The following is a 13,029-nucleotide window of genomic DNA, read 5'->3' on the forward strand; positions in this document are numbered from 1 at the left end:
ATTGTATAGACCGAGTCATGTTGGGATCCCAAAGTTCCACCATGCGTTGTACATTTGCAGCAGCTCTGTTCAGTTCTGCAAGCCGCTCAAGCGTTAGGCCAACATCTTCTTCCTCAGCTTGTTCAGCTTCCTCTTCCTCATCTTCTTCACTTGCTGACCTGGTCAGCTCCTCCAGATCTCTGTCTGTCAGCGGTAGGCCATGCTCATCAAGCAAACCATTGACTTCCTCTGGTGTCATGTCAACGAAGCCTTCTCCACCCAGTGCCTGTGCCAGCTTCACAGAGTTCTGGCCTGCAGCATCTTGAATTTCTTCGGGAGCAAATCCCCTGTAATCATGCACCACTTCTGGCCACAATTTCCTCCAGCAGGCATTCATTGTCTGTGACTTCATATCCATTAAGGCATTCTGAATGTTCTTCAGACAAGATGCAATTGTGTACTGACGCCAGTAGGCCTTCAATGTGAAGTTTTCATCAGCATCCATTGCTTCCACGATGCTTCCAAGAGAATTGCGCGTGTACAGTGCCTTAAATGCGTGGATAACACCTTGATCCATCGGCTGGATAAGCGATGTGGTGTTTGGTGGCAAGAATTCGACTTGCACCCCATCATGTTCATGTGCCAGGTCATCATGGCCTCCAGCATTGTCCATTAGGAGAAGCACTTTGAAATTGAGTCCTTTGGCAGCCAAATAATCCTTCACCTGTGGGATGAAGCACTGATGAAACCAGTCCCGTGTGAGGGGTTTTGTAATCCATGCTTTAGGATTATGCATCCATTCTTATTTCTGTTCTTGAGGGCTCTTGGATTTCGTGACTTATAAATTAGCCCTGGCTTCATCAAAAAGCCTGCTGCATTCCCACACATGATCAAAGTCACTCTATCTTTCATGGCCTTAAAGCCAGGGGCTTTGGCTTCATCTTGCATCAAGACAGTCCGTGAAGGCATCCTCTTCCAGAACAGGCCTGTTTCGTCCATGTTGAACACCTGTTCTGGAAGGTAGCCCCCTTCTGCAATTAGATCTTTAAACGTGCGCTGGCAAAGTTTTCGGCTGCACCTGTATCTGCTGAGGCAGCTTCTCCATGCAATGACACACTCTTCAGGCCATAGCGCCGTTGAAATTTGTCAAACCACCCTTTGCTTGCTGTGAATGTGGCTGGGGCTGAAGAAGCAGAAGATGTTGATGGCTGGGGGTCTTCAGAGTCACCAGCACCTTCATCTACAGAGAATGACAGGAAAGGGAGAGAGAAGTGACTTGAATGAAAGCATACAGTCCTTCCATCCCTCCCTCCTTCCATCCCTCCCTCCTTCCATCCCTCCCTCCTTCCTTCCATCCCTCCTTCCTTCCATCCCTCCTTCCATCCTTCCTTCCTTCCATCCCTCCCTCCTTCCATCCCTCCCTCCTTCCATCACTGCCTCCCTCCTTCCTTCCTTCCATCCATCCCTCCCTCCTTCCATCCCTCCTTCCATCCCTCCCTCCTTCCATCCCTCCCTCCTTCCTTCCTTCCATCCCTCCCTCCTTCCATCCCTCCCTCCCTCCCTCCTTCCTTAAAAAACACTTAAATACAGTAATGACAGAATAAAAAACCCCAGCCCTCACCTGGGTTTCCCTCATCTGCATCGCCTCCTTCTGTGTCTTCAAGACGGTTGTACAATTGCTGCGCCTTGGTTCGTATAGTGTTCGTATCCAAAGCAATGCTCTTTTTGCGGCAGTCTTGTACCCACACAGACAAAGCAGCTTCCATCTTCATAAGGCGTTTGTTTCTAGGCGTCACCATTCTTTTTGCAGCCTTGTTGAATGTTATCTGAGAAGTTTGCCTTATCTTCTTTTTGTCTTTCCGAATGTATCGCACAATCGATTCGTTGATCCCATAATGCCGACCAACATCTACATTAGAACGTCCCGCTTTCAGCATGTCCAAAAGTTCAATTTTCTCCTTGATTGTCAGCATCTTCCTGCTCTTTTTAGCGTCGCCGCCTCCACTCCGCATGCATCGTTCAGGAGCCATCTTCCAAGAAGTCTTCACAAACAGCTCCAAGAAACAGCTCCAAGAAACAGCTCCAAGAAACAGATCCAAGAAACACCTCCGACAAACAGCTCTGACAAACAGTTCCAAAAGTTTCAAAGCAAAGCACGCTGAGCAAACAACACTGATTGGCCGAGATTTCTGTCCATCAGCATTGTCGGGCGAAATGTTTGCAATGACAACGCTGATTGGCTGAAATTTTGCTGTATCACCATTGCCGGGCAAACTTATTGCAATGGCAAAGCTGATTGGCCGAGATTTCGGCCAACCAGCAATGGTAGACGTCAGTTTGGTGATGACGCGTGATGTCATCGGGCGGGAAAAACCGCGCACGTATTTTTAATTTATTATTTTTTGAAAAATCGCGATATAGCGTTTTGCGAAGATCGAGATGGTATTATTTGTTGAAAAATCACGATATAGCGTTTCGCGAAGATCGAGATCACGAAACTCGAGGGATCACTGTAATAGAACTTGACATTGATTATGTCTGTAGCAATAGTGATTAGAATTTTAAACTTGTAAGAATATATAGCAATTTTGTAATTAAATTGGTGCATTAATTTTATTAGAGGTTAAGTTGCATATGCTTCTGTGCCCATGTGATACAGTAATGCTTTGCTAGATTTTTATGGAGATTCTCAATTATCCAGATCATGGTTGTTCCAAAGGTGTTTTTTCCAAAAGGCAACTGGTCTTTCTTGGGTTTTTTTCTTTGAAGCTATGTATGTGATATAAACAAGAAAATTATAAATTTGTATTCTATCCTTATTTCATTATTGATTTCACTGCTTACAGAACGGTGTACTGTGATGAAACTGCTGATGAATGTTCTGGAAATGTACATCAGCCCACAGCTTTTGCTCACAAATTATTACAGCTCTCAGGTGTCTCTTTTTTCTGGGAAGAATTTCCAGCATCAGCAAAGTCCTCTCCAGTCTGTTCTACTACACAGTTGGTAAAATTCTGTTTATTTTTTATTGTATTTCTATAGTACCAGAAATTCAAATTTCAAAATATCAATTTTGGTAGGTTATACTATAAAAACAAAGCAAAACTACAGCTGAGTTGTCATTCAGCAGAGACAGTAACCTTCCATCTATTGAGACTAGATAGTTACTCTCCTGATCAGTATTCCAAGAACTTGAATACCATTTGTCACGATGGAGTGTGAAAATATACTTTAAAATATACGTGTGATTGTTGCTTAACATTCACTTGTTTAGTGATGCATTTGAAGTTCTGATGATGCTAAAGAAGGGGCACAGTGGTCCGTGCAGTTGCAGATGATGTAGCATCCCTAAGGTCATGTGATTACTATCTGCAACTTTCACTGCCAGCTTCCTTGTTGCAAAGTCAGTGGGGAAATTGCAAATGATAATCATTTAACCACCCCTACAGTTGTGTGGAATTTGCCTAACATCTGAGACAATCAAAACTGCTGTCATAAGTTGGTGTGGTTGCGTGGCTGTTGTGCTTTATAACTTTGTCACTAAGCAACAGAGCTTCCTCTGCCAGTTATCATCAGTAAGCAAGGGCTACCTGTATAAATTGTCTATGTATTGTAAAAATTACATATTTAAAAAAGCAGGTTTTCTCTCCCAATTTTCATATTTCTCTGCCAGGCATTTGTAGTTTTGAATGTCTATTTCTGTAAAGGCTAAATCGAGCAATTTAGCATTTACCAAAATGTTGTTAAATCCATCCATACGGATTATCATGCACCTTTGTAAATATGGCAGTAAAGAATATTCTAAATATTCAACGTTGCTTCGTGGTCAGTTATAAGACTACTTTATCCCAAAGTCAAGTAACCCTTCAACTTACCATTACCTTTTTTGGGGGTGTGGGGGCATTTTCCGGTAAAGCACAGGCCTATCACCACCAACTACCGTATATACTCGAGTATAAGCCGACCCGAGTATAAGCCGAGGCACCAATTTTTGCCACAAAAACTGGGAAAACGTATTGACCCGAGTATAAGCCGAGGTTAGAAAATGCAGTGGCTACCTGGTAACTTATAAAAATGGAAGACAATAAAATTACATTAATTGAGACATGTTTTAGAATATTTATTTTAAAGAAAACCAGTAAACTAGCTCTGTAAATTTAAAAGAGGGTAAACAAATTAACAATATTAACAATAAATTAAAAAGTTAAAAAAGTAGCTCGATCAGGAACAAAGCTAAAACCTAAGAGTTAAAATCCTTCAAAACTGGATTCCTTCTCATCATTAATTGGATTTACATTATTGTTCTGTTTTTATATATGCTGTGAGCCACCCTGAGTCCTTGGAGAGGGATTGCATACAAATCCATTTAAATAAATAAACAAACAAACAAACAAACAAATAAATAAGTGTATCCAAAGAAGAGCTTCAGCATTAGCTGCTGTGAGGTTATCAGCATAGAAAACCAAATAGATAGATAGATAGATAGATAGATAGATAGATAGATAGATAGATAGATAGAAATAGATACAGATAGATAGATAGATAGATAGATATAGATAGATAGAAAGATAGATAGACAGACAGACAGACAGATAGAAAAATAGATAGATAGATAGATAGATAGATAGATAGATAGATAGAAATAGATACAGATACAGATAGATAGATAGATAGATAGATAGATAGATAGAAAAATAGTTAGATAGCAAAATAGATAGATAGAAATAGATACAGATAGATAGATGATAGATAGATAGATAGATAGATAGATAGACAGATAGATATAGATAGAAAGATAGATAGACAGACAGACAGATAGAAAAATAGATAGATAGATAGATAGATAGATAGAAAGAAAGAAATAGATACAGATAGATAGATAGATAGATAGATAGATAGATAGAAAAATAGATAGATAGAAAGATAGACAGATAGAAAAAGAATTCCTGTCTAGCTCTGCCTCATAACACATTATTAGATCCTATCCAAGCAAGGACAGCAACTACCACAAAATACCATTTTTAAACAGTTTAAATCCTTTCAAAGGAGGGGGAGGAGAATCTGACAGCAGGGGGCCTTTTTAATCCGAGTAAGGGCAATGCAAAGAGAGCAAGGAATAGTTACTCACCATTGCTTTTTTCCACTCTCGGTTGGAGCAAATGGCTGCCTCATTTGCTTGAGCTAGGGAGAGGAACTACAGCGTGCGAGAGGGGACAAAAGCTGGTGCCTCCTTGCTCTGGCTCAAGCAATGGCGCCCTCGTGTGGTGACTTTGTCAATGACCCGAGTATAAGCCGAGGCTGTGTTTTTCAGCCCATTTTTGGGCTAAAAAACTCGGCTTATACTCGAGTATATACGGTATGTTATTCTTTAAAATGCCTTTAAGATATATTGTCTGTTTGTTAGGTTGGTGGTTAGCTTTGTATTAAAAAGAAGTGAAATGGGTAGACATACTTCTGAATTAGCATTTTCCCCCAAATTAGAGTTATCTTGCTACAAATTAGAACAATAAAACAAGGGAGTTTGTATAATAGTTTGACATATACTAATCGCAAAAGCTCCAGCTCATAATTTAAGTGACCTGTATCATGTTCTAGTCAGAACATTATGCATTATTATTTATTAAATTAAGTACTGTCCATCTGACTAAGTGTCTCTGGGTGGATTTTAGATAAAAATCATAGAACCGTACAAAAAGATAGAATTAAAATAGACTAAACAGGATGACAAACAAGTAAAAATAAAGAAAAATGATGTTAAAAAGGCAGAGAAAGCATCCTTAGGGCACCTTCAAGGTTGCATAGTGCTCTTGGATCCCCATGCAGGTTGTCAGAGTCAGAACTTCATGCTCTTCTAGAAGGCCAGAATATAGGGCAAGGACAATTGCTATAAAACCATAGTTAAATTTGTAATGTTAACATTTTTTTATTCCATTATCACAGTGTTTCTAGTTTTGTGCTGTACTGAAAAATTTTGTACTGTAGTTTTCTGATGGCTTGAACACATGTATTTCTGCATACAGCCAAGAAAGTGTACTTATCTATATTTTAATGTATTTTAAAGTTAACAGAACCAAAGCTTTCACCTAGCTGGAATCCAAAAATTATGTACGAGCCGCATCCTCAACTAGCACGAAACGTACCTGAAGTTTCTCCCTCAGATCCCGTGCAAATATGTAAGCTGATTGGAAATATGGAACTCAGTCTTACATTAAAACAAAACGAAGTACTTCCAGGAGCAAAGGTTAATTGTTAATTATAGTCCTGTTTTTTCCCACCCCTGGTACATGTTATTCAAGTTTTAGTATAGATGTCTCTCTTTATTCTACATTCCATTTTTCTTTGACAAAGCTTTTGTGTACCTAGTTGAACTCTGTTTTGTCTACTATGTAAAAGTGAAGGATAAGCATGTTGTAATTATTATGCTGTTGCATGTCCATTATTTAAAATCAGTGCAGATGATCTGAAGTATGTGTCATTAACTGATGAATGATTGCTGTCTAGGCTTTGAACTTTATTTCTATTTTAAGGCAAAGAAGGGGGAAAGAATCAGAAGAAATAAATACAACTAAACAAGAATACAGGCAATTAAAACAGCGGTGTTTTAGTTATAGACCCAGTCAAGAATAAAAAATCAAGTTAAATTAATACAATGTCATTTGTAACATTTTAAAATCAAATTATTTAACTAGTAATCACCATTTGTCAAGTTTAACTCAAAGACAAGAAACAAGTATATCAAGAGCAAAACAATAATAGCATTTCTTTGAGTTTTTGCAGAACTAAAACTTGTGTGCTTCAATATTATATAGAAAAACTATTGACAGCAGAAAAAAGAGGAACAGAGAAACCTTTGAAATAATCCCTAATTGTCAGGTGCAAAGAATCAGGTCTATTTATAAAATTGTAAGATAAAAGATTTATTCCAGCCCATACATAAGGAATCTGATAAACTAAAGTACAATAATAAATTGGCCGATAAGAATCAATAGAATTCAGGAGGGTTTTGACTTGGGGCACTTGTGGGAACCCAGTGACTCTAAACTGATGATGCTCTTAACTCTACTCCCACCCTCCTCTGCCTGCTCTTCTATACAAAGATCGTTTTAAAATATGAAAATGGGGCTTTTTAAAAATCTCTTTAATTAAATCAATGATACATAGAGACTCAATTTCAGTCAGGATATAGAGTAGATATGTATATAGTAAAACCTCCACAGTTGACCACTTCCCTAAGTTGATTGATCAATTGTATGTATAGTTTTTCAAGCACTGTACATATTTCATAGGTTTTACTTGACTTATATTTTGTAGTTGTGCGGTCTTTGGCGGTTCTGAGCTTGGTTGTTTTCTTGCAGGTGTTGCATTATCCAACTGCAACATCATCAGACTGATGATATTACCTAGTTGGGTAATTAAATGTCTGCAAGAAAACAACCAAGCTCAGAGGGAACCAAGGACTTCCCAGTTCAACCCTAACCCACAAATATTCTTTTCTATTGATACCATATATTTCAGGTGTTTAAGCATGTCTACACACAATAATAAAGCATTGAAGCTCCAGCTGTTAATTTCTATGTATGTAAAAAGAGACTGTTCAGTTTGGAGATACCAAAGAACATTTATAAACAATTAAGCTAAAATATATCAAAAATAATATGCAAGTTGGATTCCAATAAATCATTATATTTCACAGACTATCCACAGTATATTTCATAAGATAAAAGAATTAAAATAAGAGATAAAAGTTCTGTTTTTGTTCAATGGCAAGATTAATAACAGAAAACTGGTTCTTATCAAATCTTATCAAATCTTTTTTTAAAGTTGGATGTAGATGGACAGATAGATTCCATACACCTGTTCCTGTCACCCAGACAGGTACATCTTTTATTGGATATGTTTGCAGCCATTGCCAGACCAGGTAAGTTGAAACTGTTGTTTAATATGATTAAAATAAAGGGAGCAATCTGAGTTTTGCATGTTGCCACAGGTTTAAATATTTACTAGACAACGTTTTGTGTAGTTACAAGAAGGGTACAGCTTTTAATGGGGAAGCATGGTTGATAATGTTATGCCATCACTGGAACAGTGGGATTAAATTATTTCAAATATAGGCTTTGAAGCTTAAGGTGGAGAAAATTATCTTTCCTGGGACTTTGGAATTCTATTTTTTTTGTTTGCAGAGAATCCTAGCAGAATAGAATTATCTAATAAAGACAGAAAAAATCGGCCAATGCAGCAAGAAGATGAGTATCGGATTCAGATGGAGCTCAATCGTTACTTGAGAAAAGAAACTTTGCCAGTAGGCACACAGTCTGATCTGAGTTTTTATGAAGCTGAGGCAGCTAGAACTCCTTCAAGTCGTGGTGAGCAAACAATCCAAGCTTCATAGTGTGAGGGCATATTGCTATTTATATGGGTTTGCACATAATAATAGCGATTTTTAAATCGTGATTTGTGGATTTGACCTTATGGAACTAAACATTGCATTTAGCCAAAACCAAATAAGCCACATAATAGTTTAGCATGAATCATCGACTGAAGAATTGAGTTGAAAGAAATTCAACTTTATTTGTTTTCCTCATTTCTGCTACCACACAATCCAGAAGGGTTGACAGCTTGCATTAAAAACTCATTAAATACTCACAATACAACCCTTGTACAATCAGCAAAACAACACCACTCAAAGGGAAGTACAGTAGAATCTCTGATCCACAGCCATATTTCATTCCATAACTTTGGTTGCAACCTGATTTGGTCGGGACCCAAAACTAATTTTGGAAATGGCACAGAAGGGGAAATCAGAAAGTTTGTGAATTTTTTGTTTGAATCTAATTCCATCGTGTTCAGAAGCATCTGTGACCAGAGGTTTTATTGTATTGTTATAAGTAAAAACCTGAGTATTATCAGTTCATACTAAATATTTTAAAGTCATAGAGTAATGTCAAATATAATATATATTTCAAACTTCACAGAATGAAAGTAAAGGACCTACAGTAAACTAAACACTGGGACATCAGGTTTAATTTGGAATATGGTACATTTTTACTGTCTTAACAGCAATCCCAGTGTCAACCTTGTGACATAGCAAGAAACAATGAGACAAAAGTAATAACAGCATATCTAATATCATTCAAATTTCACCTCTAAAATATTTGCATTCCAACATATGATGCAAGTAGATAAGTTGTGATATTTGGATTATGATGCCTATTTTGTTACTTGCACATTATCTCATTTGTGAAAGCTGATAAGTAGTTAGTGATTTTTGTTAATTATATTAATAATTAACTAATGTTAAATATGTACAGTTTATTTTTATGCATTAGATCAGTAATGGCTAACCTCTTCCAAACTGAATGCCCAAAGCGTGCACCCACCCCCAAAATTATTATTATTATTATTATTATTATTATTATTATTATTATTATTATTATTATTTATTAGAGTTGTATGCCGCCCTTCTCTGGAGACATGGGGGCAATGCACATGCAATCCCTATGCATGTGCTCTGCCCCCGTGCACATACACATCCCCCGCATGACCCCCGCATGTGCTTGCAGTCCCCAATATGCTCCCACGCCCCACACATGCATGCACTCTCCCTGCATGCGCCCTGTGCATGGCACAACAGAGAGTGAGCTGGTTGGCAGGAGGTGCGTGTGCAGCTGAGCTGGGGCAATGGCTCACATGCCCACAGAGAGGGCACCACAGGTTCGCCATCACTGCATTAGATAGTACAGTAGTCCCTCACCTATCGCTGGTGTTACGTTCCAGACCTGGCCGCGATAGGTGAAATCTGCGATGGGGAATTTATCGACTGATAGTACTTATTTAAGTATTTATATTGTAATTGTTTGGTAAGTTTTCATTGTTTTAAGTGTTTATAAACCCTTCCCACACAGTATTTATTTTAGATACAGTATTTAAATACAATTTTAGATTATTATTTTTTTTGAAAAACCTGCCGATCGAGTTCGGCGGGCTGTTTAAATCTGCCGATCGACTTCCTCAGAAACCCGCGATGAAGTGAAGCCGCAGTAGGTGAAGCGCGGTATAGCGAGGGACTACTGTATACTTCTAAATTACCGTGATAGGGTGAGAAGTTGAGAGTAGGGAAATTGATGTAGAAGAAATTACAGATAATCTTAAATTATGTAGTGGCTTTTAGGGAAATATGGTATATAAGATTCAATTCATAGTACATATATATTGTTTTCCTATTTCTCTTTGTGTGACATAATGAATTATTCAATGCTTCTGCTTCTTTTCTAAATTGTGGTTCTCTTCCAGATAAGAGATTGTATAAATTCTGTCATAATGCTGTTTTTGAGACCTACAGCTTTGTGCTTTTCCTTAAATTGTGATTGGTTTTTTTTATATTGAATGTTACAAACACTATCTATTCTTTTCTTTTAGAAGAAGAGGTGTTTTTTTCAATGGCTGACATGGAGATGTCTCATAGTCTTTCTTCATTGCCACCTCTTGGAGAACCACCAACTATGGATTTAGATCTTTCTTTAACTAGTACATATACTGCTACCCCAGCAGGATCTCCACATGGTGCTGCGGTGGTATGTAATACTTAACTGTTTGCATTTGAATAAAGAAACTATGTGTTTTGGAGTGATTTTGTTTGTAGAACATACTTAACAAAATTTAGCGATAACCATGGACAAAAACATGCATGCCAATTATCCAACATACAATAACATTTACTACCTCAGTACCTAACTTCTGTGGGTCTGAAACCATTCTTATTGCAACAAGTTTGGTACTGGTTAATTGTCTAGTTTTTTTAATATATGTTTGTAAATAATAAAGTCTGTAATGGCCTGATAGGCCTTAGAGTCAAAATGCATGGATTGTGGACAAGCTAATACTCATTCTCCATCAGCTCATTTGTCGTCCCCCCCCCCCAAATTATTTGTTTGTTTGTGTTACTACATCTTGTATGCTGTTGTATTTCTGGAGACATTGAACCTCTTATAGTATTTGTATAATAAGACTCAAAGGAAAAAAAAACGTGTGGCACTATTCACATGTAGTATACTTTTACATCTTTCCAAATCCCTTCTGAAGAGTCATGTGTTTTTATAGTTGTCCAAAAAACAAGCAAAACAAACCCCCTACCAGTAAGTTGATATCTGGAGGCATACTTTCTAAAGGCGGGGAGCCATTGCTGAGAAGACTTAAGCCTTGAAGCTGGCATTCCAATAGTGTGGGGGCTCATAACAAACTCTTTCTCCTGGATCTTACTGGACAGTCAAAATCACCTTGGAGAATGTGGTCACATACAGAGGTGGCTGCTAAGGTGGAACGGTGTTGTATGCTTGCCACGGGCGCACCTGCGTGTCCGCCTGCGATTTTGCTACCTGTCCAGGTACAGTAGCAGAATTGTGCTGGACTCTGCTAGCACTCAGAGCCACGGAGGCGAGCACACAACACCGTTCCACCTTAGCAGCCCACCTCTGGTCACATACAGTATATACAGTGCCTGAGCTGTTAGAGCTTTAAAGGTATAAATCAGCACCTTGAATTGTACCCAAAAAATATCTGGCAGCCATTACAACTCCAATACTAGTGGTATTACATTGGTGAACCTTGGTATGATCATAACTACAGAGATTGTTGTATATTTTACAGCTGAAACTTTTGAATGGCATTAAAGAACGGCTGTACTTAACCTCATTGTTATAATTAAGCTGTGAGGTGACAAAAGAATTAATTATTGTGAATAGGTGGAACTAGGAAAGGTTGCAATAGGCACATAACAAGTAACTGTTCGTAGATATTTCCAGTTATATTGCACCATCTGGAAAAACAAGAATCATGAGTTCAAATTGCAACATAGCTCCATCTTTGACTAAATTAGCTTTTCAGTTCACAGCTACTTTGTCTTGGTAGGATTCAGTTTAAACTAGCTCTGCCATTTAGCATCCAACAACTCTCAGCGACAATCAGGACCTTCATCCCATTTCTTTTTCATCATTGCGTAGACATACTTAATTAGGTATCATCAGCATATTTTTACTACTTCACATTGTACTGATGGCTAGTTCCTATGGATTTGTGTCAGTGGCGAAATGCTCCCAGTTCGCTCGTCCTTGTAGATTGACAGAGAGCCTGTCACAAAGGAAGCACAAGGCTCTGACCATCTGCCCAGATGCCGCCATTTGGGTTCTTTTACCCTGTGCGCATGCTCAAAGCTTTCTGTGCATGAGCAGAAGGTAAAAGCCTAGCTGCCCTGAGTCTGCGGAGAGGGGCGGCATACAAATCTAATAAATAATAATAATAATAATAATAATAATAATAATAATAATAATAATAATAATAATAATAGAACCTAAATAGCAGTAGGTGGGTGGAACTTCGCGCTACCTTCGTGACCGGCTCTCCAACAACCGAAAGATACGAACGAACTGGGAGCATTTTATCCCTGGTTTGTGTAGAGTTCAGAAGTAGTAGGGAAGAGAGTAAGCCTTTCATTGTTATTGTTTTTGTAACAGTTGAGAGAGTGGGTAACATCTCTATAATTTATTATTAATAATAAAGTTACAGAGTGCTGAAATGTTATATAATGGAAGCATAATTTGTACTGTGTTTTATTGTTGTGAGCCGCTCCGAGTCTTCGGAGAGGAGTGGCATACAAATCTAATAAATAAATAATAACATTTATGTTCTTATTTTAATAGCAGTCAGCATGGGGAGACTTTGATCAAAGCAAGCAGGAACTGCCACAGTTAAGAAGTGCATCATTTATACCTAACACTGATCATTCAGTTCCACTACGAAGAACTTGTAAGTGAAAATTGGGGAATATCATACTTCATTATTCAAAACCAATGTAACATATTATTTCAACATAGTGCAATGGAACCTTTTTGTTTCTTTTAGTGCTGTGAATAACACCATGCATATTGTTACATATAGTTTCAGTTTAAAAATAAAATTATGTTTACTTCAGAAAATTTGGATAGTTGTATTTTCATAACTGCATTTAACTGTTAACAATGCAAGAATGTCACTAAGTTATGTTACTGCCATATAATG

General features: G+C 37.9%; 1 protein-coding gene across 1 annotated transcript in view; it reads left to right on the plus strand.

The window, feature by feature from the left end:
* ATG2B (autophagy related 2B) overlaps positions 1-13,029 on the plus strand; it is a 66,715-nt gene that overhangs the window by 13,361 nt on the left and 40,325 nt on the right. Inside the window, exons 5-10 of the mRNA XM_070752637.1 lie at positions 2,826-2,985; positions 6,041-6,220; positions 7,801-7,897; positions 8,160-8,342; positions 10,396-10,550; positions 12,672-12,777. Of these exons, the coding sequence (XP_070608738.1) occupies positions 2,826-2,985; positions 6,041-6,220; positions 7,801-7,897; positions 8,160-8,342; positions 10,396-10,550; positions 12,672-12,777 (881 nt within the window). The remainder of the gene's footprint in view (positions 1-2,825; positions 2,986-6,040; positions 6,221-7,800; positions 7,898-8,159; positions 8,343-10,395; positions 10,551-12,671; positions 12,778-13,029) is intronic.

The sequence above is a fragment of the Erythrolamprus reginae genome, chromosome 1 (genome assembly GCF_031021105.1).
Source record: "Erythrolamprus reginae isolate rEryReg1 chromosome 1, rEryReg1.hap1, whole genome shotgun sequence".
Taxonomy (NCBI): domain Eukaryota; kingdom Metazoa; phylum Chordata; class Lepidosauria; order Squamata; family Dipsadidae; genus Erythrolamprus; species Erythrolamprus reginae.